General features: G+C 55.7%; 1 protein-coding gene across 2 annotated transcripts in view; it reads left to right on the top strand.

The window, feature by feature from the left end:
* LOC112911946 (beta-galactosidase-1-like protein 2) overlaps positions 1-26,296 on the top strand; it is a 40,862-nt gene extending 14,566 nt beyond the window's left edge. Inside the window, exons 6-19 of one of the 2 annotated variants that reach the window (XM_072729269.1) lie at positions 5,126-5,218; positions 6,688-6,769; positions 12,533-12,603; positions 14,971-15,055; positions 16,135-16,272; positions 16,715-16,795; positions 17,162-17,268; positions 17,750-17,890; positions 21,737-21,808; positions 22,052-22,130; positions 24,140-24,227; positions 24,481-24,592; positions 24,930-25,046; positions 25,268-26,296. In XM_072729269.1, coding sequence (XP_072585370.1) covers positions 5,126-5,218; positions 6,688-6,769; positions 12,533-12,603; positions 14,971-15,055; positions 16,135-16,272; positions 16,715-16,795; positions 17,162-17,268; positions 17,750-17,890; positions 21,737-21,808; positions 22,052-22,130; positions 24,140-24,227; positions 24,481-24,592; positions 24,930-25,046; positions 25,268-25,354 — 1,353 coding nt within the window. In that variant the 3' untranslated portion in view covers positions 25,355-26,296. The remainder of the gene's footprint in view (positions 1-5,125; positions 5,219-6,687; positions 6,770-12,532; positions 12,604-14,970; positions 15,056-16,134; positions 16,273-16,714; positions 16,796-17,161; positions 17,269-17,749; positions 17,891-21,736; positions 21,809-22,051; positions 22,131-24,139; positions 24,228-24,480; positions 24,593-24,929; positions 25,047-25,267) is intronic. The other variant, XM_072729270.1, reaches the window with a different exon arrangement.
* Positions 26,297-26,583: the final 287 nt, after the last annotated feature.

The following is a 26,583-nucleotide window of genomic DNA, read 5'->3' as shown; positions in this document are numbered from 1 at the left end:
GCTCCCCGGGGCCGCGATCTGTGGGCTGAGGCGCTCTGGGCAGTTGGCGCCCGGACATGGAGTTGAGCGACAGAGAAGCCCAGCAGCCGGTGTCCTAAGTGTGTACAGGCTGGTTGGGTCCTGCGTGGAGAGGAGCGTACACGGGTGTGCCCTTACCCGTAGGGCGGCGGGCATTCCGTGGTCCTATGATTACAGCTGAGGACTTTCCAAGGTACAGCTTTCTGTTGCCTACCGCAAAGGTGCTGTGCGGGGCACCCCGTGTTCAAAACATGGGTGGTGAAAATCAGTTTTGGGGAGAAAATACCATTGCACGTCACATTTGAAAGCGATACAAAGGCAGGAATGGGATTAACCCAATGTCTTATGTAAAAAGAAGAGTCGTGCTGAGACGTTAGTACATTAATAAAAAACGCTAGTACATCAGTAAACACTGTTCTTGAGCCAGTGGTTTGGAATGTTCACAGCACCCGTAGAGCAAAGGAACTACTTGACCATTTGTAGGGTGTGCAAATAAAACACGGGGTACTCGGTTAAATTTGAATTTCAGATAAACAAGGAATTTTTTTTTTAGTATAAATATGTCCTAAATGTTGCGTGAGACATGCCTACATTGAAAATATCCATAATTTAGGTAAACGTCTATTCATTGTGAATTCAAGTACAACTGGCTATCTTGTATTTTTATTCCTTAAACCTTGGGAGCCCTAATTATGAAAGAAGTAAGAAGCCAGGAAATGATTAGCCTGGAGTTTTGCAAGGAAGATGGGATTACTGAGAGACTCAGCAGGTTGTCGTAGACTGGGCGGTGGAGGTGGACGTGGGGGTTGTAGGGAAGGTCACGCCAGGAACATGGCTCAGAAGCATCCTTAAATATGGAAGTGGTGTACCCGAAATAAAAAATTCTAGGTGTAACATGATTATTTTGGTTTTTTTTTATGGTGACAAAATACATGTAAAATAAAATATACCATCCTTACCATTTCTGAGTGTACAGTTGACTTGCATTACATACATTCCCATTGTTTTGCGAAGATTACCACCTTCCATTTCCTGGACTTTTTCGTTTCCCAAACTGAAACTCTAAGAGGATTGTATACCCTCCTGTCGCCCTTCTCCATAACCCCTGGCAGCTACCGTTCTGCTTTCTGTCGCCGTGCAACTGTCCATTCTGGGGAACCCACAGAAGTAGAATCGTACCGTATCTGTCCGTTACAGCAGGCTTCTTTCCCTTAGCATGTCTTCAGGGTTCATCCGTGTTGTAGCAGGTGTCGGAACTTTTTTCCTTTTTAAGACTCAAAAATCCCTTGTATGGTTGTACCACATGTTGTCCATCCACTCATTCGTCAGCGGATGCCTGCGTTGCTTCTGCCTGTCGAGGATAATGCGGCCGGGCTAGTTAGTCTCAGGAAAGGTTTGTCAGTTTTGTTAATCTTTTAACAAAAAGATTTGTTAAAATCTTTTTTTGTTTTTGTTAATCTTTTTTGTTAATCTTTTGTTAATCAAAGACCTAACTCTTGGGATCCCTGGGTGGCGCAGCGGTTTGGCGTCTGCCTTTGGCCCAGGGCGCGATCCTGGAGACCCGGGATCGAATCCCACGTCGGGCTCCCGGTGCATGGAGCCTGCTTCTCCCTCTGCCTATGTCTCTGCCTCTCTCTCTCTCTCTCTCTCTCTCTCTCTCTGTGTGTGTGTATGTGACTATCATAAAAAAAAAAATAAAAAAAATAAAAAAAAAGACCTAACTCTTAGTTTTGTTAATTTTTCTTGATTTTTTTCATTATCTATTTTTTTTTTGCCTCTGTTCTAATCTTTATTATTTCCTTCCTTCTGCTACCTTTGAGTTTGTTTCTTTTTCCTTGTTCTCTAAGGTGAAAAGTTAGGTGTTGACATACCACCTTTATTCCTTTTTAATGTGTTTACGGCTATAAATTTTCTCTTAGCACTGCTTTTGTTGCATCCCATAAGTTTGTGTTGAATTTTTATTTTCATTTGTCTCAAGATATTTCCTGATTTCCCTGTTATTTCTTCTTTGGATCGTTGGTGGTTTTTAAGAGTGTGTTGTTTAATTTCCAAGTGTTTCTGGAATTTGAAATGTGAAGTATTCAGTGTTCTTTCAGTTTTTGGCTTCTAGTTTCATTCTTTTGTGATTGGAAGAGATACTTTGTATGATTTCAATCTTATAATAATACTTGTGTCGTGGCTTAACATATGATCTGTCCTGGAGAATGTTCCATGTGTATATATTTGAGGAAAATGTGTATTATGTTGTTGGATGTGGTGTTCTATGTGCATTTGTTATGTTCATTGGGTCTATAGTCTTGTTCAACTCCAAATCTAGGTTTTTTCATTAGAAAGTTTAATCCATTTACATTTAAAGGAATTACTGATAGGGAAGCATTTACTTTGGTCATTTTCTTACTAGTTTTTGGTATGTTTTGTAGCTTTTTTTCTCCCTATCTCCTCCGTTACTACTTTTCTTTGTATTCAGTTATTTTTTTTTATAGTGACAAGTTTTAATTCCTTTTTTTTTTCATTTCTTTTTGTGTATATTCTATAGGTATTTTCATTGTGGTAACCATGGAGATTACAAATACTGTCCTAAAGTGATGACGTTCTATTTTATATTGGTGCCACACACAAAAACTACTCCTTTACAGCTCCACCTCCCTGTACATTATTGATGTCAGAAGTGACATCTTTATATATTGTATATATACAATCTTTACATCTTTATATATTGTATATATAATTATATATAGTATATATGTATATAGTGTATATACATCTTCATTGTATACTCATTTATATAGATTAGTAATTATTTTTATGCATTAGTTTTTTAAATCTTATAAAAAAGATTTATAAACTAGAATTAGAACAATACTGGGTTTTATGTTTTTCTTTTTTTTGTTAGTTTCAGAGGTAGAATTCAGTGATTCAGAAGTTGCATATGACACTCATTACATCAAGAGCCCTCCTCAATCCCATTACCCAATTATCTCTCCCCCCACCCACCTCCCCTCCAGCAAGCCTGTTTGTTTCCTAGAGTTCAGTATATCTTATGGTTTGCCTTCCTCTTAATTTTCACCTTTTTAATTTTTCCTTCCCTTCCTCTATACTCATTTGTTTCTTAGATTCCACATATGGCTGAATCATATGGTATTTGTCTTTCTCTGAGTGACTTCCTGTGCTTCCCATAATACCCTCTAGTTCCCTCTACGTCATTGCAAATGGCCAAGATTTCATTCTTTTTGACATTTGCCTTTACTGGAGAACTTAGTAGTTTCCTATGGCTTCAAGTCCCTGTCAAGCATCTTTTCATTTCAACTTGAGGGACTCTGTGTAGCATTTCTCAGAAGTCAAGTCTAGTGGTATCAAACTCCCTCCACTTTCATTTGTCTGAGAATATCTTAATTTTCCCTTGTTTTTTGAAGGATAGTGATGCTAGATATAGAATTCTTGCTTGATAGTTTTTTTCATCACTTCATCACTTTGCATGTATCATCCTTTTGTCACTCACTACCCTGCAAGATTTCTGGTGAGATATCCATGGATAGTCTTTTGAGGATTGTTCCTACATGTCAAATTGTTTTTCCCTTGTTCCTGTCAAGACTCTCTTTATGTCTTTGGCTCTGACAGATTGATTGTAATGTGTCTTGGTTTGGTCTCTTGGTTAATGCTACTTGGAGTTCACCGAAGATTCTTGGATTTGTATATCCACGTCTCCTCAGATTTGAAAGGTTTCCAGCCATTAATTCTTCAAATAATCTCTTGACCCCTTTATTTCTTCTTTTGGAATTTCTGCAATAAGTACATTTGTCTGCTTGCTGATGTTGTGTAAGTCCCTTAAATTCTGTCCACTTTTCTGTAGACTGAATAATTTAAAATGATTTGTCTTCAAGTTAGCCCATTATTTCTTCTTCCTGTGAAGTCCATTGTTGAACTTCTATGGTGATTTTTTCTATTCAGATACTGTATTTTTCAGTTCCAGAAATCTTGTATAATTTTTTTATACTTTCTATCTCGTTATTGATCTTTTCACTTTACTGATATGGCCTCTTCCCGATTTCTTCATGTTTTCTTTAGCTCTTTGAGCATATTTATGGCAGTTGTTTTAAAATCTTTGTCTAGTAAATCCAGTGTGTGTTTCTTTAGAGAGGGTTTCTAGAGATTTAATTTATCCTTTTGAATGAGCTTTGTTTCTCTGTTTTTTTGCCATGTGTTTGCTTTTGTTGTTGAAAATTGGACATTGGAAACAACAGTCAGCCCCTGCAGTCTTTGCAAACTGGTGGGGAACACCTACACTATTTGGTGGGCTCCTAAGCATGAAGATCAGCGTGGGGTGATGACTTTAGATCTTCTCAGATGTTTTCTGGGCATATGTCTAGTCTGTCCTGTGTGGGTGCTGCCTTTTTTTTCCTCCTGATTTTTCCTGGCTGCTTTTACATGTCTTAATTTCCTGAAGAGTCTCGCTCCAGCTTCTTTTTGGCCTTCAATGTCTATCATATTTTTCTGCCTATGACCCCATGCACCTCGGCATACATGGGCCTCTAGACCCTCTGAAATTTTCACATGTTGTGACCTTTATTGCCATATGTAGCCTCCAACCTGAGGTCCAAGCTATGCATTTCCTGTCTGAGCTCCAAGTTGGATGAGACAGAAACTGGTCTATTGGGCAGCTCACAGACAGCCAGAAGGTTGGAAACAAGTTCCATTTTGCTCCTTCTGTCTTGAGGGAGGGAACTGGGAATTCGGTTACTTTTTTGTGACTATGGCATGCTAAACCAGGGAGGGAGTGGGGCAAGGGTGAGCCAAAAACACTATGGAATTTCTCATAATTTTAAACATGTGTTTTTGTTGACTTACTTAAACATTTAACTGGTTTCCAGAGCGCCAATAAAGTCATTTGAGTCTGTCTGTAATTGTTCATTTGATGTTTCCTTAGAGGAACAAGGACCCGGAGCTCCCTACCTACTCTGTGTCTTACTGACAGCATTCTCAATTATGTAATCACATCTTCTGAGACATTCTGCTTTCAAGTGGATTATTTTGCTGGTAATTTGTGATAAGTGTGGTGAAATTAGTACAGTTTCCACTACAAACTCTGCTTTTAATTATCTCATTCCAGTACAAACATGGAGGCCCCATCATTGCTGTGCAGGTGGAGAATGAATATGGTTCCTATAACAAAGACCCCGCCTATATGCCTTACATCAAGAAGGTAAGAGTCAGCTTGGTTTATTTCCTTACATTCCCTTCTCTGGATACAGTGTGAACCATGATGTGCTGTGATGGTCTACTACTTTTCCCGTACTAATGCCTCATCTCCTAGCACCAATTATTAATTAGTGAATCCTTTCACCGTACTTTTATTTCAGTAGGGTTGTCAGTTATTTACCCTTTATCGATTGAGTCTAATTGGGGGTTGCAGTACACACATGGTGTCGCAGTGGCTGAGAATAAAGGGACGGGCTTCACTGAGTGTGATGATTAGTAAAGTGTCTGTAGAAGCCGCTCTCATTTTGGCATCTAAAGCAAGGGTTCCCAGCTTCATCTGAACACTCACTTTATTTTTTAAATATTTTATTTATTTTTTCATAAGAGACACACAGAGAGAGAGAGAGAGAGAGAGAGCGCGCGAGAGAAAGAGAGGCAGAGACACAGGCAGAGGGAGAAGCAGGCCCCATGCAGGGAGCCCGACGTGGGACTTGATCCCAAGTCTCTAGGATCAGGCCCTGGGCTGAAGGCAGCGATAAACCGCTGAGGCCCCAGGCTGCCCTGAACACTCACTTTAAAAATCCCTACGCCCAGGCCATAGACCATACCAACTAAATAAGAATCTCTGGGGTGGTCCTCAGACATCTGATTCCAATGTGTGGGTGAGTTTGAGCACCACTAATTTAATGTGTGGCAGGTCAGGGAAGGGCAGGGCTAGGCCTGTTCTTTCAAGTGTCAAAGAACAGGCCTAAGCTTAGACCTGGTTTTTGTCCCTTTGTAGCCGAGGCCTTGAGCGAATGCCTTAATTTTTCTAAACCTCCATTTATTCCTCTTTGAAGTGGGACTAATGGGAGAGTTTGCTTCTCCGGATTGTGCATGTGTGTGAGGTCACTTGGCTCAGGACTGTTGTAGACATGTAGTAAGTAGTCCATAAATAAGACTTGGATAGATCATTGGCAGTGGTTTTAGAGGACTCGGAAAGCAGGACCATGGTGGGGGTTGAGGAAATGTTAAGTGGCCTCAGGGAATCCACCTAATTAAAGCTGCGGGAGCTTTGGCCCGTGAGGTCAGTATCCTGCTGTCCCAGGCAGATTCATTTTCCATCTGAAAATTACTGCAGTCCCTGCACACAGGCAGACCGAGCTCCCGCGCTCCAGCCTGTAGGTTCTCCTCCCCAGGCAGGGGCGGGAGGGCTGACCCGCCTGTGGAGCCCCCTGCAAGCCAGGGGAGCAGCGCCCCAGCTCTAAGGCAGCCAGGGGAGGCCCGAGTCTGACAGCCCCGCCCCCACCCCGCTGCACCTCAGCCGACAGTTTTGTTGGACATGGTGGGCACAGAGGCTACGTTTCTGTCCACTTTCTGCAGAGAAGTAAATGCTTTAATTCAAACCGTTCCCTCTGGGTCTCCTAGTTGCCACCTTCCCAGCGCTGGGGACTTGGGGACTGACAGATCAACTTGTCTTCTTTTCCCCAACAGGCCTTGGAGGACCGAGGTATAGTGGAATTGCTCTTGACTTCAGACAACAAGGACGGCCTGCAAAAGGGTGTCCTGGATGGAGGTGCTTGCCTGGGCTGGGGGGGGGGTGTTGGGGGTGGTGGGGGACAGCCTGGCCTCACTGCACGCTTCCCCGTGTGGCCGGGCCGTGGGGGGTTTCCCTCCGGTCTGAGCTGCCCTCATGGCATCGGGCCTGCAGCTGTGGGCCTGAGGCTCAGGGGATCTGAGGCCCCCACCTCTGGCAAGCACTCATTCAGGACCAATCACTGCTCAGGACTGGCGAGTTGGTCACCCAACTCTGGATGTCTGCAGAGAGGGCCGAGCAGATGCAGCATTAGGGGGGCCCGTGAGGGTGGCGTGCTCAAACCTGGCCCAAGTCGTGGAGGTGCTGGCCACTGCCCGGGGGGCCGTGTCGTGGTGGCAGCTGGCCAGGCAGAGGGCGCTCCCTCCAGCAGCAGACCTGGGGGGCGGGGGGCGCTCCCTCCAGCAGTGTCTGTTCCCAGGTCGGCCTCACACCCAGCTGCCTACAGGCGCTGGCCCGCTCCACCCTGTGCCCCAGGCCCCTTCTCCCGCAGGCCCCGCGGCCACTGCAGCCCCGTGCTGGGTCACGGACTCTTGCTCCAGGGGATCGCGCATCTGCCATGAACCAGGCCTCCTCCTCCAAGGCAGATCCCTCCACCCCGCGGCCTACACAGAGGCTGCTGTGCTTCCCCCTCCCTGCTCGCTGGCTCCCGGGCTCTTCCTCCATCTCTCCTCCGAGGGCCGTCACCACCCTCCCACTCCCTCTGCTCTTCTCCAGGTGCCCAGTGACCGCCCTGTCACAAGTGTAAATGCTTGTCCCTGTCGCCTCTGATTGTCAGCGACCACCCATGTCTTTCCCTTGAAAGGTTTTCCTCTCGAGGTTCCTGGATTTTCTCCGACAGGCTGCTCCCACCTGGTCTCTCCTGCTGGTCACTTACTTCCCTGCTCCTGAGTTTTGATGTTTAAGTTCTTTCCTTCTTCCTCCTCAGAGTGAATTTTCCTCCTCTCCTGGGGGTGTCCTGCAGATGCCTTTAACTCCAACGTGTGTGTCCATGAGTGTGGGGTGCTCGTCTCCGTCAGCGGCTGCAGCCCCACCTGGGCATCCGCCTGCTGGCACGTGCCCGAAGGCTGCCGGCCTCCGCCGAACCCAAGGGCAACTGAGCCTCTCTCCCTCCCGGAGCCTGAGCCCACTTTGGGTCTTTTTTTTTCTCAGTAAATTACAACTGCATTCCCCCCAGTTGCCCAGACACTAAGCGCTGTGGGCGCTCTCAGGCCTCTCCTTCTAGATGCCTGACATGCAGAAAATCGTTCATCTTTAGCTTTATCTTCACATTTATCCTGATCAAGTAATTTTGACCCCATCAGCTGTTAGCATCATTCTCTGTGTGCTGTCCGGACCCCACCTTTTCCCACTCGTGACTCCCAGAACGCTTTTTCTTAACGTGGCAGCAGGTGCCACGTTCCCTGGATGGATTTGGGGCTCCCCGCAACTCCAGGCGCGGCTGCTGCCTTCAGAGTGGAGCGCAGGTTGTGAGAAAGGCCCCCGAGGGCCCCCTCTGACCTGTGACCCTGCTGGGAGTCTGCTCCCCTCCCTCCTTCTCCTGTTCCTGACACCTGCTGGGCCCCCCCAGCTTCCCTGCTGCTCCATGACCCCCGGGAGGCCGCCTCTGGGCGCCCAACCGCAAGGCAGCTCCGCGGGGCGCTCACCCAGCCCTGCTAACATCCCGGGGGGTGGGTGCTCTTAGCCGAGCTCCGTGGGGACGGCAGTGCTGGGGGCCTCCTGCTGCCCGCGCCCCCCTTCCCTCCCACCAGCGGGCCTGTCCTGCGGCGCCGCCCGGTGCCTGCGGGGCCACTGGGGGAGACCGCGGCTGGGGTGGAGGATGCCCTTAACCCAGACCCAGCTCTGGGAGCAGCCGCCGTTCCCGCCGCTTCCATGCGGTGGCGGCGTCTCCTTGTGGCTGTTTCGGGGCCTCCGGGCGCATCCCTGGGGGCTGGGGGGAGCTGGGCCCTGGGGCCCTCCGCAGGCTGCCCAGGTGGGGTCGGTCCCCTTGGGGGAGGCTGGGGGGGTGCTGGGCGCCGGGGCCCTCCGCAGGTTGGTGCCCAGGTGGGGTCGGTCCCCTGGGGGGGCTGGGGGGGGGCTGGGCGCTGGGGCCCTCCGCAGGCTGGTGCCCAGGTGGGGTCGGTCTCCTGGGGGGGGCTGGGGGGTGCTGGGCGCCGGGGCCCTCCGCAGGCTGGTGCCCAGGTGGGGTCCGTCCCCTGGGGGGGGCTGGGGGGTGCTGGGCGCTGGGGCCCTCTGCAGGCTGGTGCCCAGGTGGGGTCCGTCCCCTGGGGGGGGGGGGGCTGGGGGGTGCTGGGCGCTGGGGCCCTCCGCAGGCTGGTGCCCAGGTGGGGTCCGTCCCCTGGGGGGGGCTGGGGGGTGCTGGGCGCCGGGGCCCTCCGCAGGCTGGTGCCCAGGTGGGGTCCGTCCCCTGGGGGGGGGCTGGGGGGTGCTGGGCGCTGGGGCCCTCTGCAGGCTGGTGCCCAGGTGGGGTCCGTCCCCTGGGGGGGGGGCTGGGGGGTGCTGGGCGCTGGGGCCCTCCGCAGGCTGGTGCCCAGGTGGGGTCCGTCCCCTGGGGGGGGGCTGGGGGGTGCTGGGCGCCGGGGCCCTCCGCAGGCTGGTGCCCAGGTGGGGTCCGTCCCCTGGGGGGGCTGGGGGTCTGGCCGCAGCGGCACAGCTGGGCAGGGCCAGGTCTGCGGGGCTGGGCCGGCTGTAGGACTCCAGGCCCTTCTCAGCGCCCGCTCCCCTCCCCGCCCCCGCTCCCCCCGCCCCCCGGAGCTCCGCCTGCTGTTGGAAGGGCTCTTTCCATTAATGTGATTAAGGCGCTCGCAGGTGTAGACGAGATGACCGCAGGTGTAGACGAGATGACCGACACCCCGCCGCCGTCTCCGCCTCCCCAGCGGGGACCGGGGCGTAGCCCCTGCGTGATTCTGGCTGGTGGGGGCGGGGCCGGGGGCGGGGCCGGGGCCTGGCGGGCTGCGAGGAGCAGGGGCGAGGGGAGCGATTTCTCCGGCATGATTTACAGTGACTCGCTTTCAGTGTAATTGTACTATTTCACTTTCCTTTTGAGTCTCCTTTCTCTCCCTTTTCTGTTTTATTATTTCCTGACATTTGGGTGGACACCACCTAGTGGATGCACAAGGTGGCGGTGGCTGTTGGTGTCCCTTCCCCTTCCTAACTCATTATCCAAGATCCCCACGCTCCTGCCCTACCTGTGTTCCAGTCCTGTACCTGTCAGAGTCCCTGTGATCCGGGCCCAAGGCCCCAGGGCCTGACCCCTCCCTGGCCTCTGCTGAGGCTGCACCCTGTGCAGGGCCCGAGACCCTAGGGCCGGACCCTGACCCACCCTCTGCTGAGGCTGCACCCCCGACCCGGCTGAGACCCCAGGGCCTCACCCTGGGGAGGCCTCTCCCTTCCCCTGACTGCACCCCGAGTCCCATACCTGCCGTTGCTGCTGAGGGACCAGGACATCCGGCTTCCTGATCCTCTTACATGTTTTAGCTGTGTTTTTTTTCTTACCACCTCTAGAATATTAAAGGGTTTTCCCTTTATCCTTAGTATTCAGGTGTTTCACAATGACGTTCTTCAACATGAGATGTTTTCCCTTTTGGGGCACTTCCGTGGGCCGTCTGAATTGAGACAGTTGTGGTTGTTGTCAGTAGGACGTGGGTCAGTGCAGTTTCTGATGTGCTTTTCTTTCTGACCTTTGGTCGCTCCTGTTATTTGTCGATTGGATTCTCATGTCCATTGTCTAACTCCTTTTTTTCACTTATCTTTGCCCTTAGTTCCACATTCTGGCCGACTTCCTCCCCGTGTCTCTCATAGTCCTCCTCTTGTTTCCCGGAATGTGTTTCCTTCCTCGTGGCACACTTTTTAGATGGGCTCTGTCTTTCTTTCTTTCCTCTGAGGATATTTTACTTTCTTTTTCTTCTCTGTAATACCTAGCAGTCCTGCTCAGTCTTCCACATGAGAGGACCTTCTCCCCCTCTGGGCTCCCAACTGAGCAGAGTAAAGAGGAGGCTCTGAACGGCTGCGTGAAGCAGGCAGGGGCTCAGGCAGCGCTCGGGCTGAGACGGCCTCCTGACCCTCCTGACCCTCCTGACCTGCGGCAGGCCCCTCCCTCCACGTGCCGCTGCTGCGCTGAGATCCCTCTGGGCCTGGAGACCCCGGGCTCAGCTTCCCGGAGCGTGTGGTCCCCTGGAGTAGGGCACCAGCGGGAAGGGGCCTGAGTGTGTGAGGCAGGGATGGATGTATCCTGGGACCGGCAGCGAGGACTGAGGCAGGGGTGGGAGGCCGGTGGACTTCTGCAGCCTCCTGGGCTGTTTACTGACCCCCTGCTGTTTCTATCCCCCCGAGGTTTTCTTGAAGCTTCTTCTCTGCCTTGTGTCCCCTCGGTCTTGCTCTTGTGGCTTTCCACCCTTGCACCCCTCTGTTCCTGTGAGCGAGGGGCCAGGAAGGCTAGGGCCAGGCGGCATGTCACTGGCCTTGCTGATCTGTTCACTTCTGGGTTTCTCCTGCTGAGTTTCAGACGGGCCTCCTGTCTGCAAGGTTCCTCCCTTGGGGGAGGGCATCTGGGTGCAGGGTCTTCTCCAGCAGCTCGATGGTGACCTCGCAGGAAAGAGGGTCAGTGTCACTCGGCGCGGGGGTTGCAGCCCTCGTCTGTGGCTCACCACTCTCATGACCTTGAGGCGGGTCACCTCACCTCCCGGAGTGTGAGCTATGGTTTGTCATCACTGGTGACCAGCAGCTCATGTCCAATGGGAGCGTGTCGGGGTGTCAGGGTGGCTCAGTGTGGCTCAGGCATCCCAGGCCTGCTGGAGTTCACGCCAAGCCTGGTGCTCAGGAGGCCCGCTGTCCAAGCAGACGACAGGCCGGCAAGGAGCCTCAGACCAGCTCTGCAGCCGCGGTGGCCCGAAGGGTCCACGACCGTAGACCAAGTGTAGCATGTCCTTTTTGGGCGTCCCTCTCACTGATGCTGTTTAAAATATAATTTTATTTTTTTTAAAAGATTTTGTTTATTCATGAAAGAGACGGAGAGAGAGGTAGAGACACAGGCAGAGGAAGAAGCAGGCTCCCTGTGGGGAGCCCAATGCGGGACTCCATCCCAGGACCCCGGGGTCACGCCCTGGGCCCAAGGCAGACGCTCCACCGCTGAGCCAGTCAGGTGTCCCTAAAATACAATTTTATTTTTTTATTTTTTATTTTTTTAATCTTTTTTTTTTAAATTTTTATTTATTTATGATAGTCACAGAGAGAGAGAGAGAGAGGCAGAGACACAGGCAGAGGGAGAAGCGGGCTCCATGCACCGGGAGCCCGACATGGGATTCGATCCCGGGTCTCCAGGATCGCGCCCTGGGCTAAAGGCAGGCGCTAAACCGCTGCGCCACCCAGGGATCCCCCTAAAATACAATTTTAGATGAAAAGATGGACATATTATGAAACGGAATAGAAAGCCCTCATTTAAGAAACGAAAGGGGAGTCTTCACTTAGAGGGTTGCCTGGCACGGACGCCTGCGGTGAGAGGCGGGGCTCGGGCCGGGCTCCTAGAAGCAGCAGAAGCTGTGCTCTGGGTACAAGAACAACGTCCGTCAAGGGCGCGCCCAGCGAGCAGCGGCCTGTGAGCTCCGCCGGGGGGGAGAGGATCGCGGGGAGTCTCCTGACACCCGAGGATCTAAACCCTCGCCAGAGGTGGGCAACGCCGTGGGCTTCTGTGCCTCTGGTTGCCCGAGCGCCCCTGGGGCTCTGACCCGGTGCCTGCTTCGTCCGCAGCGCTGGCCACCATCAACCTGCAGTCCCAGCACGAGCTGCAGCTACTGACCAACTTTCTCGTAAGCGTCCAGGTGAGTCCAGCGGCGGCTGCCCCGCGCAGGCGTGGGAGGCGCTGGAGCCCCGAGGGGCCGTGGCGGGGGTGCGCGGGTGCGGGGAGCCCGGGTCGCTGGGCCGGGGAGGGGGCCCTGCGGCGCTCAGCCCTGTGCTCCTGCGGCCTCCTCGCCCCAGGCAGGCCACGGTGTCCCAGCCTGGCCGCGGCTTAGGTGTTGCCGTGTAGACGGAGGCCTGGATGTGGTCTCCACCCCCTGAGGCCCGAGCTTGTGTTCCCGAGGCTCTGGACCAGAACTGTCGGTCCCCGGTCCCCGTGAGCCCAGCTGTGCTCGTTTTGGGATTGAGAGGAGAAATGCTGTTCTGTCCTGCACTGTGTCTGATCCTAAGCCGCCCCCCGCCCCCGGGCCTAGAAGGATCATCATCAGCAAGATGAGAAGCCCGGGCCGGCTTCTCGGAGGGGGGGGCTCTCCGAGTCTAAGTTCCATCCTCCAGGTGTACGGGAACCTGCAGCCAGAGCCTGGTCCTGTCGAGCTCTCGGGCTCGGGGCCCGTCCCTCGGGGCAGCTGGGATCACGGCAGGGGCAGCGCCCGAGGAGCCGACCCAGGTCTCCCCGTGTCTCACTGGGGGTGGTGGATGCCCGACTGTCAGTGCCTGTCGGGTACAGGCGTTGCCGCCCGGGCCTCACGGTGACTCTGGCAGCGTCTGTGGCCCCCGTCCCGGCTGGTCAGCTGTTGGTGCCCCAGAGCAGATGTTGCATCTGCAGGCGCGTGGACAGGAAGTCCCCGCAGGAGTGTGACACCTCAAGCGTGGGGGCACCTGCGTGTGTGGGAGGGACCAGTGTTAGGCCGACGGGGGAGAGGTAGGTGTAGGGGTCCCTGCGAGCGCCCCACAGCCAGGTGGAGTTCCCCTGAGCGCCGTCGAGGCAGGTGCTGGTGCTGTGGGCTGTTGGCCCCCAGGGGCTGTGCAGCTGCCGTGCTTCCCTTCCTCCTCTCGCGGAGTGGGGACGGTGACAGGAGCCCCTCGGGGGTTGGTGAGGGCCAGGTGACATCAGCTTGGAAAGCCCCTAGGAAAGCCAGGCTTGCTGCGGGCTCCTTGGCTGGCGCCCCACCCGCATGTGCCCAGGGTCCTGCCGCTGACGGGTGCCAGGGTGGGGGCCCTTCTGTCCAGCAGCACCCCCTGCACCCTCGGGTGCCCGCCCCATGAGGGGGGTGAGCAGCGTGGTGTCCTCGGGCATTTCCAGCGTGAGGCACCATGTGCTGGAAGTGTCCGTGCGAGTTCCCCCGTGACCGGGTGAGCTGGCTACGGTGGGTGCCGTTGTCCAGGTGCGGGGCCGGTTTGCAGGAGCAGCAGATGCCCGGCAGGTGGCTGGTGACGGCAGTTGGCGCAGCTGGCGGAGGCATGCGGGGCAGGGCCCAGGCCGTGGCTGGCCCCAGTGCCTTGGCCCTGGCTCCCCTGGCACGGGGAGCCCCGTGGCCCTGGAGGCCGCTGGCATGTGGCACTTAGACTGTGTGTCCCCTGGTGACCTAACGGTGTGGTGCTGGCCCGCGGCCGCCTCCCCCTCCCCTTCCTGGGGGCCCGCGGCTCTGAGGATCCCAACTGCCTGTCCTGCTAAAAAAAGGACGATCCGCAACAGCCTTGCTCCCGGTGTGGCTGGTGTCTGCTGCCCAGTGGGTCACGAGTGTGCCCCCCGGCTCTGGTCTCCTGCTACTGCACGTGTGGTGTGGCCGGGCCTGTCGGGGTGGGGGGACCCCTGCGCCCCTGGGGTCACTGGCCCTGGTTGGTGCTCTGCAGCGGCTCTGAGACACCCCAGCCGAGGCGCAGCCGGGCTTGGGGGTGTGGGTGGGCCGTAAGTGGCTGTGCCAGCAGCTCCCCGGTCTCCCCAAGCAGGGCTGTCGTTTTAAGCTAGCTGTCTAGGAGGGGTTGGCCCCCCAGCCCTGTGACCCTGCGACCCTCCCACTGCGGGGAAGCGGCCACGGAGCCGCCTGCGTCCACGGGGAGCCCATCGGGAACCGAGTGATCCTGACGGAGAATTCTCCTTCCCAGGGAGAGGATGAGCAAAGCTTGGCCTGACCTAGGAGGCTGAGCCTGGGGACAGCAGTCGCCGAGCGCATGGCAGCCCTGACGCACGTCTGGGTTCTGTCTCTTGAGACTCTAGAGCCAGGTTAGGGCATCAGGGGCCCTCGCGTCAACCTCGGTCCCCAGCTCCGTGTGGAGGGGAAGCTGGTGCAGGTGCTTGCGGCCGTCGCCTGCGCTTGCTCTCGGGTCCTGCATGGCCCAGAGCTTGAGGCCAGGGGACACGCGGGAGGAGAGACAGGCCCGGTTTCCCAGAGGAAGGACCCCCCCTCTGCCTCTCTCGGCCAGCTAACCTCTCATTTTGTGGTGCCCAGAGGGTTCAGCCCAGGATGGTGATGGAGTACTGGACGGGGTGGTTTGACTCATGGGGAGGCCCGCACAACATCCTGGATTCCTCTGGTGAGTGCTCTGCGCTACCCACGCCCAGTGCGCATGCTGATGTGTGGCGGGAGTTGGTTCCTTGCGACCCAGTAGCTGCTGTCGCCGCGTGTTGGGGGCCGGGCTCCGGGGGGACCTGTGTCGTGCTTGGGTGGTGCTGCTGCAGAGCCCCCGTCTTCATGTCTCCATGTCTCCAGTGGGTGGCAGGACCCTGTGCGGCGCTTTACTGTGTTTCTGTGATCACGTAAGTGACGCACGGTGGCCACAAACATCCAGCAAGTGCCAAGAAGGTGGGAAGAGGAGGTGAATGTCCCAAAGCCCCAAGGGAGCACACGCGGGCTACTTGTGGGCAGCCGGGGGAGAGGCATGCTGAGCGCCCGCCCACTGGAGGCCTGCTGTGCGCTTTGATGGCCCCTAGACCGAACAACCAGTAGCCTCCTGCCAGTGGGAGACCCGCAGGTGGCCTGGACAGCTGGCGCGGTGGCCTGTGCCATGTCCGGACGGAGGGGCTGTGCAAGGTCATAAGGAAGAGCAGGTGCGCCTGCAGAGGTGCAGCCCAGGCCCGCGTGGCCCAGCCCTGCATGGTTTGCAGGGACCCTTGTGGTCATAGCCGCTCTCCATTACCTGCTGGTGGCTTGGCCGTCGCCGGGGCGCAGGCTGCGGACCGACATGCAGGTTGCTTCCTGTGGTCTCCATTCATGGAGCACGTCGTAGGGGAACCTGCTCCGACGCACGGTTTTGCAGGCCCAGCTGCTTCCTGGGGCGAGGCCACGTCGGTTCACCTGGCGTGTAGGTTGTGCTCCGTGGAAGACAGCAGCGGCGCCTACCGCTCCCGGGGGGGGGAGCGTCGCGGGCCCAGTGGCACTGGGATGGCCGTCGCCAGCCGTGAGCAGGTGCGGGGCGCACGTGCGTCGGTGCCGATGCCCGTGTTTCTCCCACGCCACCGCCCTGCCGTCTTTGCCCGCGCTCTGCGGGAGGCAGGGCGGGGCCTGGTCTCCAAGCCCCTCCCCCGCGCCATCGCACCTCCAGTGGGTGTGCAGGCAGAGCTGGAGCTGACGGTGGCGCCCCAGGTCGCGATGGGCTCGTCCCCTCGCCCGCAGAGGTTCTGAAGACCGTGTCCGCCATCCTGGACGCCGGCTCCTCCATCAACCTCTACATGTTCCACGGAGGAACCAACTTCGGCTTCATCAATGGAGCCATGCACTTCCACGAGTATAAGTCTGACGTCACCAGCTACGGCAAGTGTCCCCAGCATGACCTGGCCCAGACACCCCACGTTTGTGTGCAGAGTCAGTGGGACTCTCATCTGGCCCCCTTCATGTGTGGGGCCCCGGAGCGCCTGGGGATGGGGTGGTTTTGCTTGAACGGTCGCCTGTAGACCCCAGGGCAGGAGGGGGTGCGGCCCGCGGATGCGCTGTGAGCCCATGGGGGTGCGGGAAGAGGGGAGCACAGCAGGCCGGGGCAGCCCGTCCTTGGGATGCAGCCCCTGGGCCCTGTAGGTCGGGTGTCCCCGAAGGGAGGCGAGCCGTGGGGAGTCGGGGTGGTGCCGGGCCATGGTGTCCCAAGGTGCCAGGGCTGCTGTGCCCCCACCGGCCGCCTCCCCGGTGCTGGGAGGGGACCCCGCCACGCACCCCAGGGTCTGGCTGCCCTTCCACGGCCTGACGGCGCCCGGTCCCGCAGACTATGACGCGGTGCTGACCGAGGCCGGGGACTACACTGCCAAGTACTTCAAGCTCCGGGACTTCTTTGGCTCCCTCTCAGGTGCCCGATTGCCGCTGCCTTACTGCCAGCGGGGCCCTTGCCTTAGCCCGCCCTGTGGGGTTCCTCGCCCTGCCCCGTCCCAGCCCAGCCACCTGCAAGTAGGGCTGTCCCAGCCTGGCCACCTGCAAGCAGGGTCGTCCCTAGACGCTGGCAGGCGAGTCTGGGATGCTGTCCTCATCATGGTTTGCGTCCGGACCCCCGAGGTCGCCCCCGGCTCCCCACCTCCCGCCTCCCACCGGCTTTCCTCCAGGCACCGGGCACCCTCAGCAAGGCTTCCCTCCGGGCTCCGGGGTAAAGGAGCCCGCGGGGTGGACGGGAGCCGGGGGCGCGACCGGGTCCCCGAGGGGTGGTCTGTGTGTGTTGCAGGTGTCCCTCTTCCTCCCCAACCCAGCCTCCTCCCCAAGATCGCCTATGAGCCCGTGAGACCGAATTTGTACCTGTCCCTGTGGGACGCCCTGCAGCACATGGAGGAGGTGGGTGCCGCGGGGCGGGGCTGTGGGGGGAGGAGAAGCCGGCGAGGCAGCCTCGAGGTCCCCTCTGCGGCCTTGGAGCCAGGAGCAGGCCTGTGCCAGAGCGCGAGGTGCGAGGGACCAGCGGAACTGGAAGGGAGCTGGAGCACAGGGGGAGACCAGAGGGCCTGGTGGACGGGCACAGGGTGGGAGGCCTGTGTGTGGGCCGCAGCCCTGAGGCCAGGGGCCCCCCAGGCGGTGCAGGCACGGTGGGGGCGGCGGGGCTGCATGCCGGTCCATCGCTGGGCCTCCTTCCGTCGCCCTCCCCGAGCCCTGACGGCCACAGGGCTGAGGCGCTGAGAAGTTCCCATCCGCTCTCCGAGCACGCTGGCCGCCCGCCACCCGCGTTTGCGTAAAGGAGGGGAGCTAGAGGGGGTCAGAGGGCCTGCTTCAGGGCCCGGCACCCCCGCCTCCAGCCTCGTCTCCCTCCACTGTCCCCCCACAGCCCGTCAGTTCCGAGAAGCCGGTCAACATGGAGAACCTGCCAGTGAACGACGGGAACGGGCAGTCCTTTGGGTACACGCTGTACGAGACCACCATCGCCTCGTCGGGCGTCCTCAGTGGTCTTGTGCGTGACCGGGGCCAGGTAGGGGCAGTTTCTCTCTGTCGTAAGTGTTTTATTTGAAATTGATTTAATTAACACAATTTCAGAGGTAGAGTTGGGTTACTCAGGGCTTGCATACCACACCCAGTGCTCCTGACGTCACGGGCCCCCCCGAGTGCCCACCACTGGTCACCTCATGCGCCCCCCCCACCTCCCACTCTGTTTCCTGCGCTCGTCTCTGATGGTTCGTCTCCCTCCCTGTGTCTTACTTTATTTTTCTTTCCTTCCGCTTCTGTTCATGTTTTGTTTCTTAAATTCCACATATGAGTGAGATCATACGGTATTTGTCTTATTCCAGCGGACGTATTTCACTCAGCATCAGACCCTCCAGTTCCATCCGTGTCACTGCAAATGGCAAGATGTCATTTTTTTGTGACTTGAGTAATATTCCACGTATACAGAGACCACATCTTCTCTATCCATCATCTGTCGATGGACACTGAGGCTCCTACAGTTTGGCTATTGTGGACATTGCTGCTAGAAACATTGGGGTGCAGGTGTCCCAGCGTTTCACTGCATCTGTATCTTTGGGTTAAATCCCCAACAGTGCAATTGCTGGTCGTAGGGCAGGTCTATTTTTAACTCTTTGAGGAACCTCCACACAGTTTTCCAGAGTGGCTGCACCAGTTCACATTCCCACCAACAGTGTAAGAGGGTTCCCTTTTCTCCGCATCCTCTCCAACATTTGTGGTTTCCTGCCTTGTTAATTTTCCCCATTCTCACTGGTGTGAGGTGGGATCTCATTGTGGTTTTGATTTGTATTTCCCTGATGGCAAGGGATGCAGAGCATTTTCTCATGTGCATGTTGGCCATGTCTATGTCTTCCTCTCTGAGATTTCTCTTCATGTCTTTTGCCCATTTCATGATTGGATTGTTTGTTTCTTTGCTGGTGAGTTTAATAAGTTCCTTATAGAACTTGGCTACTAGCCCTTTATCTGACACGTCATTTGCAAATATCTTCTCCCATTCTGTAGGTTGTCTTTGAGTTTTGTTGACTGTTTCCTTTGCTGTGCAGAAGCTTTTTATCCTGATAAGGTCCCAATAGTTCATTTTTGCTTTTGTTTCCCTTGCCTTCATGGATGAATCTTGCAAGAAGTTGCTGTGGCCAAGTTCAAAAAGGGTGTTGCCTGTGTTCTCTAGGATTCTGAGGGATTCATCTCACATTTAGATCTTTCACCCATTTTGAGTCTATCTTTGAGTCTGGTGTAAGAGAGTGGTCTAGTTTCATTCTTCTGCATGGGGATGTCCAGTTTCCCGAGCACCATTTATTCTTTAATTTTTTTTATTATTATTTATGATAGTCACAGAGAGAGAGAGAGAGAGGCAGAGACACAGGCAGAGGGAGAAGCAGGCTCCATGTACCGGGAGCCCGATGTGGGATTTGATCCTGGGTCTCCAGGATCGCGCCCTGGGCCAAAGGCACGCGCCGAACCGCTGCGCCACCCAGGGATCCCCGGAGCACCATTTATTGAAGAGACTGTCCTTTGTCCAGTGGATACTCTTTCCTGCTTTGTTGAATATTAGTTGACCATAGAGTTGAGGGTCCACTTCTGGGTTCTCTATTCTGTTCCAATGATCTGTGTGTCTGTTTTTGTGCCGGTACCACACTGTCTTGATGACCACAGCTTTGTAGCACAACCTGAGATCTGGCATTGTGATGCCCCCAGCTATGGTTTTCTTTTCTTTTTCTTTTCTTTTCTTTTCTTTTCTTTTCTTTTCTTTTCTTTTCTTTCTTTTTTTTCTTTTTTCTTTTTTTTTTTTGACATTTCTCTGGCTATTTGGTGTTTTCTGGTTCCACACAAATTTTAGGATTATTTTTTGCAGGTTGTGAAAAATGTTGATGGTGTTTTGATCGGGAACATACTGCTCTGGGTAGCATAGATATTTGAACAATGTCTGATCTTCCAACCAACCCATGGGCATGGAATGTTTTTTCCAGTTCTTTGTGTCTTCCTCTGTTTCTTTCAGAACTGTTCTGTAGTCTTCAGAGTGCAGATCTCTTACCTCTTGGTTGGGCTTATTCCTAGGTGTCTTACGGTTTTGGGTGCAGTTGTAAATGGGATCATTTCCTTGATTTCTTTCTTCAGTCCCATTGTTAGTGTATAGAAACGCAACTGATTTCTGGGCATGGTTTTGTATCCTGTCACTTTGCTGAATTGCTGTAGGAGTTCTAGCAATCTTGAGGTGAAGTCTTTCGGGTTTTCCACATACAGCATGTCACCTGTGAAGAGTGAAAGTGCGACTTTGCCAATCTGAATGCCTTTTATTCCTTTTTGTCGTCTGACTGCGGAGGCTAGGACTTCCAGTACTATGTTGAGCAACAGGGGTGGGAGTGGACATCCCTGTTGTGTTCCTGACGTTAGCGGAAGGGCTCTCAGTTGTTCCCTATTGAGAAAGGTATTCGCTGTGGGCTTTTTGTAGACGGCTTTTATGATATTGAGGAATGTTCCCTCTCTCCCTACACTCAGAGAGTTTTATTCAAGAAATGATGCTGCACTTTGTCAAATGTTTTTTCTGTATCAATTGAGAAGATTATATGGTTCTCATCCTTTCTTTTATTAATGTGATGTATCCTGCTGATCGATTTGTGGATGGTGAACTATCCCTGCAGCCTAGGTATAAATCCCACTTGGCCGTGGTGAATAATCCTCTTAATGGACTGGATGGATCCTGTCGGCTAGTATCTCATTGAGAGTTTTTGCATCGTGTTCAGCAGGGATATTGGCTGGCCTGTATTCTCCTTTTTGGTGGGGTCTCTGTCTGGTTTTGGGATAAAGGTCATATTGGCCTCATAGAATGAGTTTAGAGGTTTTCCCTCCATTTCTATTTTTGAAAAGTTTAAGAAGAATAGATGTTAATTCTTCTTTAAATGTTTGGTAGAATTGGGATCCCTGGGTGGTGCAGCGGTTTGGTGCCTGCCTTTGGCCCAGGGCGTGATCCTGGAGACCCGGGATCGAGTCCCACGTCGGGCTCCCGGTGCATGGAGCCTGCTTCTCCCTCTGCCTGTGCCTCTGCCTCTCTCTCTCTCTCTCTCTCTCTCTCTCTCTCTGTGACTATCATAAATAAATAAATGAATGAATGAATAAATGAATGAATGAATGAATGAATGTTTGGTAGAATTTAGCGGGAAAGCCATCCGACCTTGGACTTCTCTTGTTTGTTGGGAGACTTTTGATGACGGCTTACCTTTCCTTGCTGGTTATGGTTCAGGTTTTCTATTTCTTCCTGTTTCAGTTTAGGTAGCTTATATGTTTCCAGGGATGCAGCTATTTCTTCTTCCACATTGCCTAATTTGTTGGCATATAGTTGCTCATGATATTCTCTGACAATTGTTTCTGTGTCTTTGGTGTTGGTTGTGATCTCTCCTCTTTCATTCTTGATTTTATTTGCACCCTTTCTCTTTTTTTTTTTGTTAGGTCTGGCCAGGGGTTTATTGATCTTGTGAAGTCTTTCAGAGAACAAGCTCCTAGTTTTGTTGATCTGTTCTAGTATTTTTTTAAATTTCTATATCAGGGATCTCTGCCCTGATCTTGGGGCGTCTTCTCTTATTTCCTGTGACCTTGTAGTCTGGAAGCCCTTCCATACACGTCTGACTCTCTCTCCTCAGTGCTCACATATCTGGCTGTTGCCAGTGAGTAGAAAGGGCCCATCACCTCAGCTCTGTTGTCCTTCTCACTATAGTCAAGGACATTCGTTTTCCGTCTCTTCTCGGCTAACCCCGTATCCACCGTACGCACAGAACGTTACCCCTTCCTTTGCTTGGCAGAGACCCCCCTTGTGCCTCCCTCCCACTCATCCATGGATGCTCTCTGTCTGCTAATTTGGCAGGTGTTTGTGAACACAGTGTCTGTAGGATTCTTGGACTATGAAAGGAAGAAGATCGTTATTCCCTTGGTCCAGGTGTGTTACCCTGGGGAGCTGCACCAGCTGCTTCCTGAGCAGGTTTGGTGGGAGGAAAGGAGAAAGACCCGGAAGACACGAGGCTCCTTCACCACGGAGCTGCTGATGGAAAGAGGGGCCAGACAATTGCTAATGATGACCCCCAGGAAAGAACTGGGATTCCACAAGAAACTCTTGAGGTGCAGCTGGGACCTTGTGGCTGGGTAATCAGGTGGTGATCCCGGGCCACTGTGTTCCTGGCAGGGTTACACCAGGCTGAGGATCTTGGTGGAGAATCGCGGGCGAGTCAACTACGGGGACAACATTGATGACCAGCGCAAAGGTGGGTCATGGCGTGTGTCAGGAGGAGTCAGCTTCTGGTGCTCATCCATGCCGGGCTGTGTCTCCTCTGTACCAGTATGACCTTGACCTGGCCGTGGAGCCTGAGTGCGGTGGGTCATGGTGGCCCATTGGAGGGAACTGGGTTGTAGACACCCATGAAGGGAGGTGGGTCATGGAGGCCCGGTGGAGGGAGGTGGGTTCCAGAGGCTCACTGTAGGGCAGTGGGTTGTGGAGGCCCCTTGGAGGGAGGTGGAAGGGGGCCTTTCTGAAAGGCCCACTTGGGGTCTGACCTCTTTCTCAGACATGCTGTCCACACGTCCACGGTGAGCACACAGAGAACATTGAGCCAGTCTCTCCAGATCTCCCTGGGTTGCACTCTGCTTCAGCAGGGGACTGTCTGCGGGAGCTGGGCTGGGGCGGTGAGGCTGGAGGAAGGGGGCTCCCAAAAAGCCAAGCGTGGCATGGGACCCCTGCCTTCTTGGGTCTCCACACTGGATTTTTCTTTCCTTTTTTCTCTTTTATAGTTACTTATTTATTTGAGGGAGAGAGAGAGCATGTACGGTTGCAAGTGGGGGAGGGATGGAGGGAGAGGGAGAGAATCTCAAGCACACAGCACTGAGCACAGGCCCCACGCGGGGCTGGATCTCACAACCCTGAGACCGTGACATGAGCTGAAACCAGGAGCCAGCCAGGTGCCCCAGACTTTCTTTCCTGGATGCACATGGAAGCCCAGAGGTGATCTCGGGGGCCGGGGGGCGTACACACGGTGAACGACATGCCCTTGATGGTGTGCTCCGCTAGGAGTATTCTGCTCTGTTTTCCTGACCTCCTAAACCTTCTCTGCTTGAATTGGACTCTTCCTTTTTATCTATCAAAATGTGGGAAGTTCCATGTAGGTTTTAAGAATCCAGACAAATCCTACTGTGGTAGGGGATGCGGGCAACCTCCCCTCTCTCCCGGATGCCTGCCGTTGTCATAGAGGACCCGTGTCTCCCTTCCTTTCCAGCCTGGGAAGCACCGTGGCCCCACTGGGGGCTTCTGGGATCCTGGAGTTTGGGCCTCTCCCTCCACGTAGGCCTCCTGGTAGCTCCTAGCACCGTCCGGGCTTCCTTTTCCCTCACAGAACCACCAGTGTTCCTCTCTGGACCTGGCCTGCTCCCCTAAGGAGCCCAGCCTTGGGCCCATCTTCCCTTCTTTGCTCTCCTGCGGGCAGGAAGGGATCGCCTGGCCAGCCCTGTTCCCAGTCTGCGTCCCAGGCTCCAGACATGCGCGGGCTCTCACCCCGTGGAATGTTCCGTGTTTATAAGTCTGAGACACCCCCCCCCCCCACGCACACACGCCTGTACTGTAATTTCTGGGTCTGCAGGTTCCATGAAAGCTGTTTGCAGCTCTCGGCCTGTTGAGACTCCATCTCTGGCAGGTCAGCAGCCCCGTGGTCGTGAGCTGCATGGTTGTTGCTCCAGGACCAGCGCCGCTGGCCCCTTCCCAGGGCGCTCGTCCGTCCGTGTGCAGGTGTGTGTGCGTCCTCGCACATGGGCCCGTGGGTGCCCACGTCCCATTGCCACGTCTTCACGGTGGAAATACATAAACGCTGTAGCTGTGATCCCAGGTCATGTGGCTGCGGTATTAGGCCTGTGCAGTCAGGCCCTTGAGCTAAGTGAGCACCGCCGCGACCCTGGATTATCTGTCCTTGGGCCTCGTTTCATGTTGGGAGGTCTTCTCGCCAAAGGGAGCTTCCCGCAGAGAGAGCAGTGAGGGGCCCTGGTCAGCGGGACAGTGTGACCCGCTGGCCTCCCGCATTCTTCCTGCAGGTCCTAGGGAGGTCCTGGCAAATCCTGCTCTCACCCATCCGTTTCTCCTTGCGGATCTCTGGGGGTTTCGTGCCATATGGACCTCGGAGGAACCCTCACCGGAACTTTGCAGAAACCGCAGGGATGTGCAGGCCCTCCGCTGGGTCAGCTGCGCCCCCGCTTGCGGCCTCATTCCGGTTTCTGTGCTCCCTTCCCACAGGTTTGATCGGAAACATCTATCTCAATGATGCCCCCCTGAAAAAATTCAGGATCTACAGCTTGGATATGAGAAAGAGCTTCTTTCAGAGGTGGGTTCCCGCCCCACCAAGCATGTGAACCCGTGGGTGATGAGCAGCGAGCACCAGCAAGGCCTTGAGACCTGCCCTGGCCTGGCCTCCAGGCGCGGTGGGCAGACCCCCGGCTCCGGGCGACCTGCCCAAGGACTCCCACCCCTCCCCGGAACTGGTGGGCACGGGCAACGCCCTTGTAACGACATTCGGGACGGGGCCCCACCCTGAGAACGTGCCGACCTTTCCTTCTGGCCTCCCATTCTGCTCATAGGTTCAGCGTCGACAAGTGGAGCCCTATCCCAGAAGCACCCACGTTCCCGGCTTTCTTCCTGGGTGCCCTGTCCATCTCCCTTTCCCCCTTCGACACCTTCATGAAGCTGGAGGTTTGTAGTCCCCTCCCCGCTGGGTTCTCATCCTGCCTCGGAGGGCTCTGAGCCCGGCCTGCACCCGCCCCTGCTGGTACCCCCGGAGGCCCTGTGTTGCCCTCTCTGAGGGGCCCCGGGGTGGGGGGTGGACTCAAGGCAGAGGAGCCGCCTGCTGGTGCTCGCCAGGGCCTAGGTCTGAGCTTGGGCACCTAGTGTGTTCGCCTCATGGCTGCTGAAATCTCTGTTCACACGGAAACCGGGAGAAGAGCACGTGGCATGTGTCTGTCTGTCTGCCCGGGACTATGTGTCTGGTGGTTTTCATGGTCAACTAACCCCTTCCCCACTCTGCTTAAAGGGCTGGGAGAAAGGGGTCGTCTTCATCAACGGCCAGAACCTTGGACGCTACTGGAACATCGGACCCCAGGAGACCCTGTACCTCCCAGGTGCCTGGTTGGACCAAGGCATCAACCAGGTGGGCACCTGCAGCTCCTTCCCTGCCCTGGGCCTCCCCCGTATCGCAGCTTCCCGGGGAGACCCCGGGTCACGGTCCGTGTAGGCTGGTTAGGGCTGGAACCCCCTCCGGGTGCCCCCTCCATGCCGATGACCCGGGGTCCCGTCCCTTCCCCCGAGGCAGCCTCCTCTGGCTCCAGGACCGAGCCCTGTTGCTATCACACACCAGCCCTGTCCCCCCAGGTCATTGTTTTCGAGGAGAGGATGGCAGGCCCTGCCATACAGTTCACCGAGACGCCCCACCTGGGCAGGAGCCAGTACCTGGACTGAGCGGCGCTGGGGACCCACCCGGAGGGCATGCTGCCCCCAGCCGCGGCCTGCCGCTCTGCTCCTGCGCGCCCCCCCGCACGCCCCCTGCACACCCCATGCAGCGGAGCTTCCTCTAGCAGCACCTGCAGGGACCAGGGGCTGCGGCCAGGCCCACTGGTTCCCGTCAAGACCCTGGGCCTGGAGGGGTGGGCAGGACGGAGGGACCCCTTGTTACCTAAGGGTCTGTGGCTGGCCTTTTCCTACTTCTCCTCTTTGGGGGAGGACGGAGGGGTGCGGCCCTTGGGGCAGGAATGTCTCCGATGTCCCCGGGATGACACCTGGGGCCCTCCGTCGGCGGGGGGGGGGGGGGGGGGACCTCCAGACCCAGTGGCTCCTGTGCTCCCGCCTGTGCTCCCTCATGCTCTCCTGGCCCGTTTCCATCTGAAGGCAGAGGAGAGGGGCTGGGGAAGGGCGCGGGCGCTCCCCTGAGCCACGCTGCTGCTCAGCCTGCCCCAGGCCACCTCTGGGATCCGGGAGGAAACTGCGCAGAGACACACACACGTTTTCTCCCCTCATTTCCGCTCCAACTGCATCTGACGAGAGGACAAGCAGGCTCAGCAGAAACAGAAATACCCCGGGTTAGCGAAGATTTCCGGTTTTACTCCGAGCAGAAGCGGCCGTGGAGGACGGAGCGCAGACCCTGTAGGAAGCTCCGCCGGCTGGGAGGCTGCCCCCGGGACGGCAGGCAGCCTTGGGTGTTGCTGTAGCCATGGGGCCCGCAGGCCTAGCCCACGCCTTGCCTCCGGCTCGGGGTCCCCCCCTTAGGCTCCTGGGGCTAAGCGGCGGGTGGAGAGGCCTTTGCGGTCATCTGTCCCAATTCCAGGTGCTCCTTCTAGGGACCGAGCCCCCGGCAGCTCGGGCTCACCGTCCTGACTTGCAGTAAAGCAGCAGAGTTGAATCAGACCCTTTGGGTGATGTTTTTCGGGTCCCGTCTGTGCCCATTGATCCCAGGGGAAGGCACTGTGGGCTCGGGCACCAGGGGGGCCACCTGGCCTCGGGGTCTCAACTCGGACTCCACCGGTTAGCGGATGGTCCAGCCCCTGGCTCCTTCCCACCCCCTTCCTGACCTTCGTTCCGCCTGGAAGGTCCTCGGAAGCGCGCCCTTGGGGGGGAAGGAGTCGTGTGCAGGTCGTCCTGGTGCTGCGGGCGGCTGGGAGACCGCTGGACAGCCCAGGGCTCCACAGGGGACG

The sequence above is a fragment of the Vulpes vulpes genome, chromosome 12 (genome assembly GCF_048418805.1).
Source record: "Vulpes vulpes isolate BD-2025 chromosome 12, VulVul3, whole genome shotgun sequence".
NCBI lineage: Eukaryota > Metazoa > Chordata > Mammalia > Carnivora > Canidae > Vulpes > Vulpes vulpes.
Note: the sequence above shows the minus strand (reverse complement) of the source record. Positions and strands in the feature narration are given on the sequence as shown.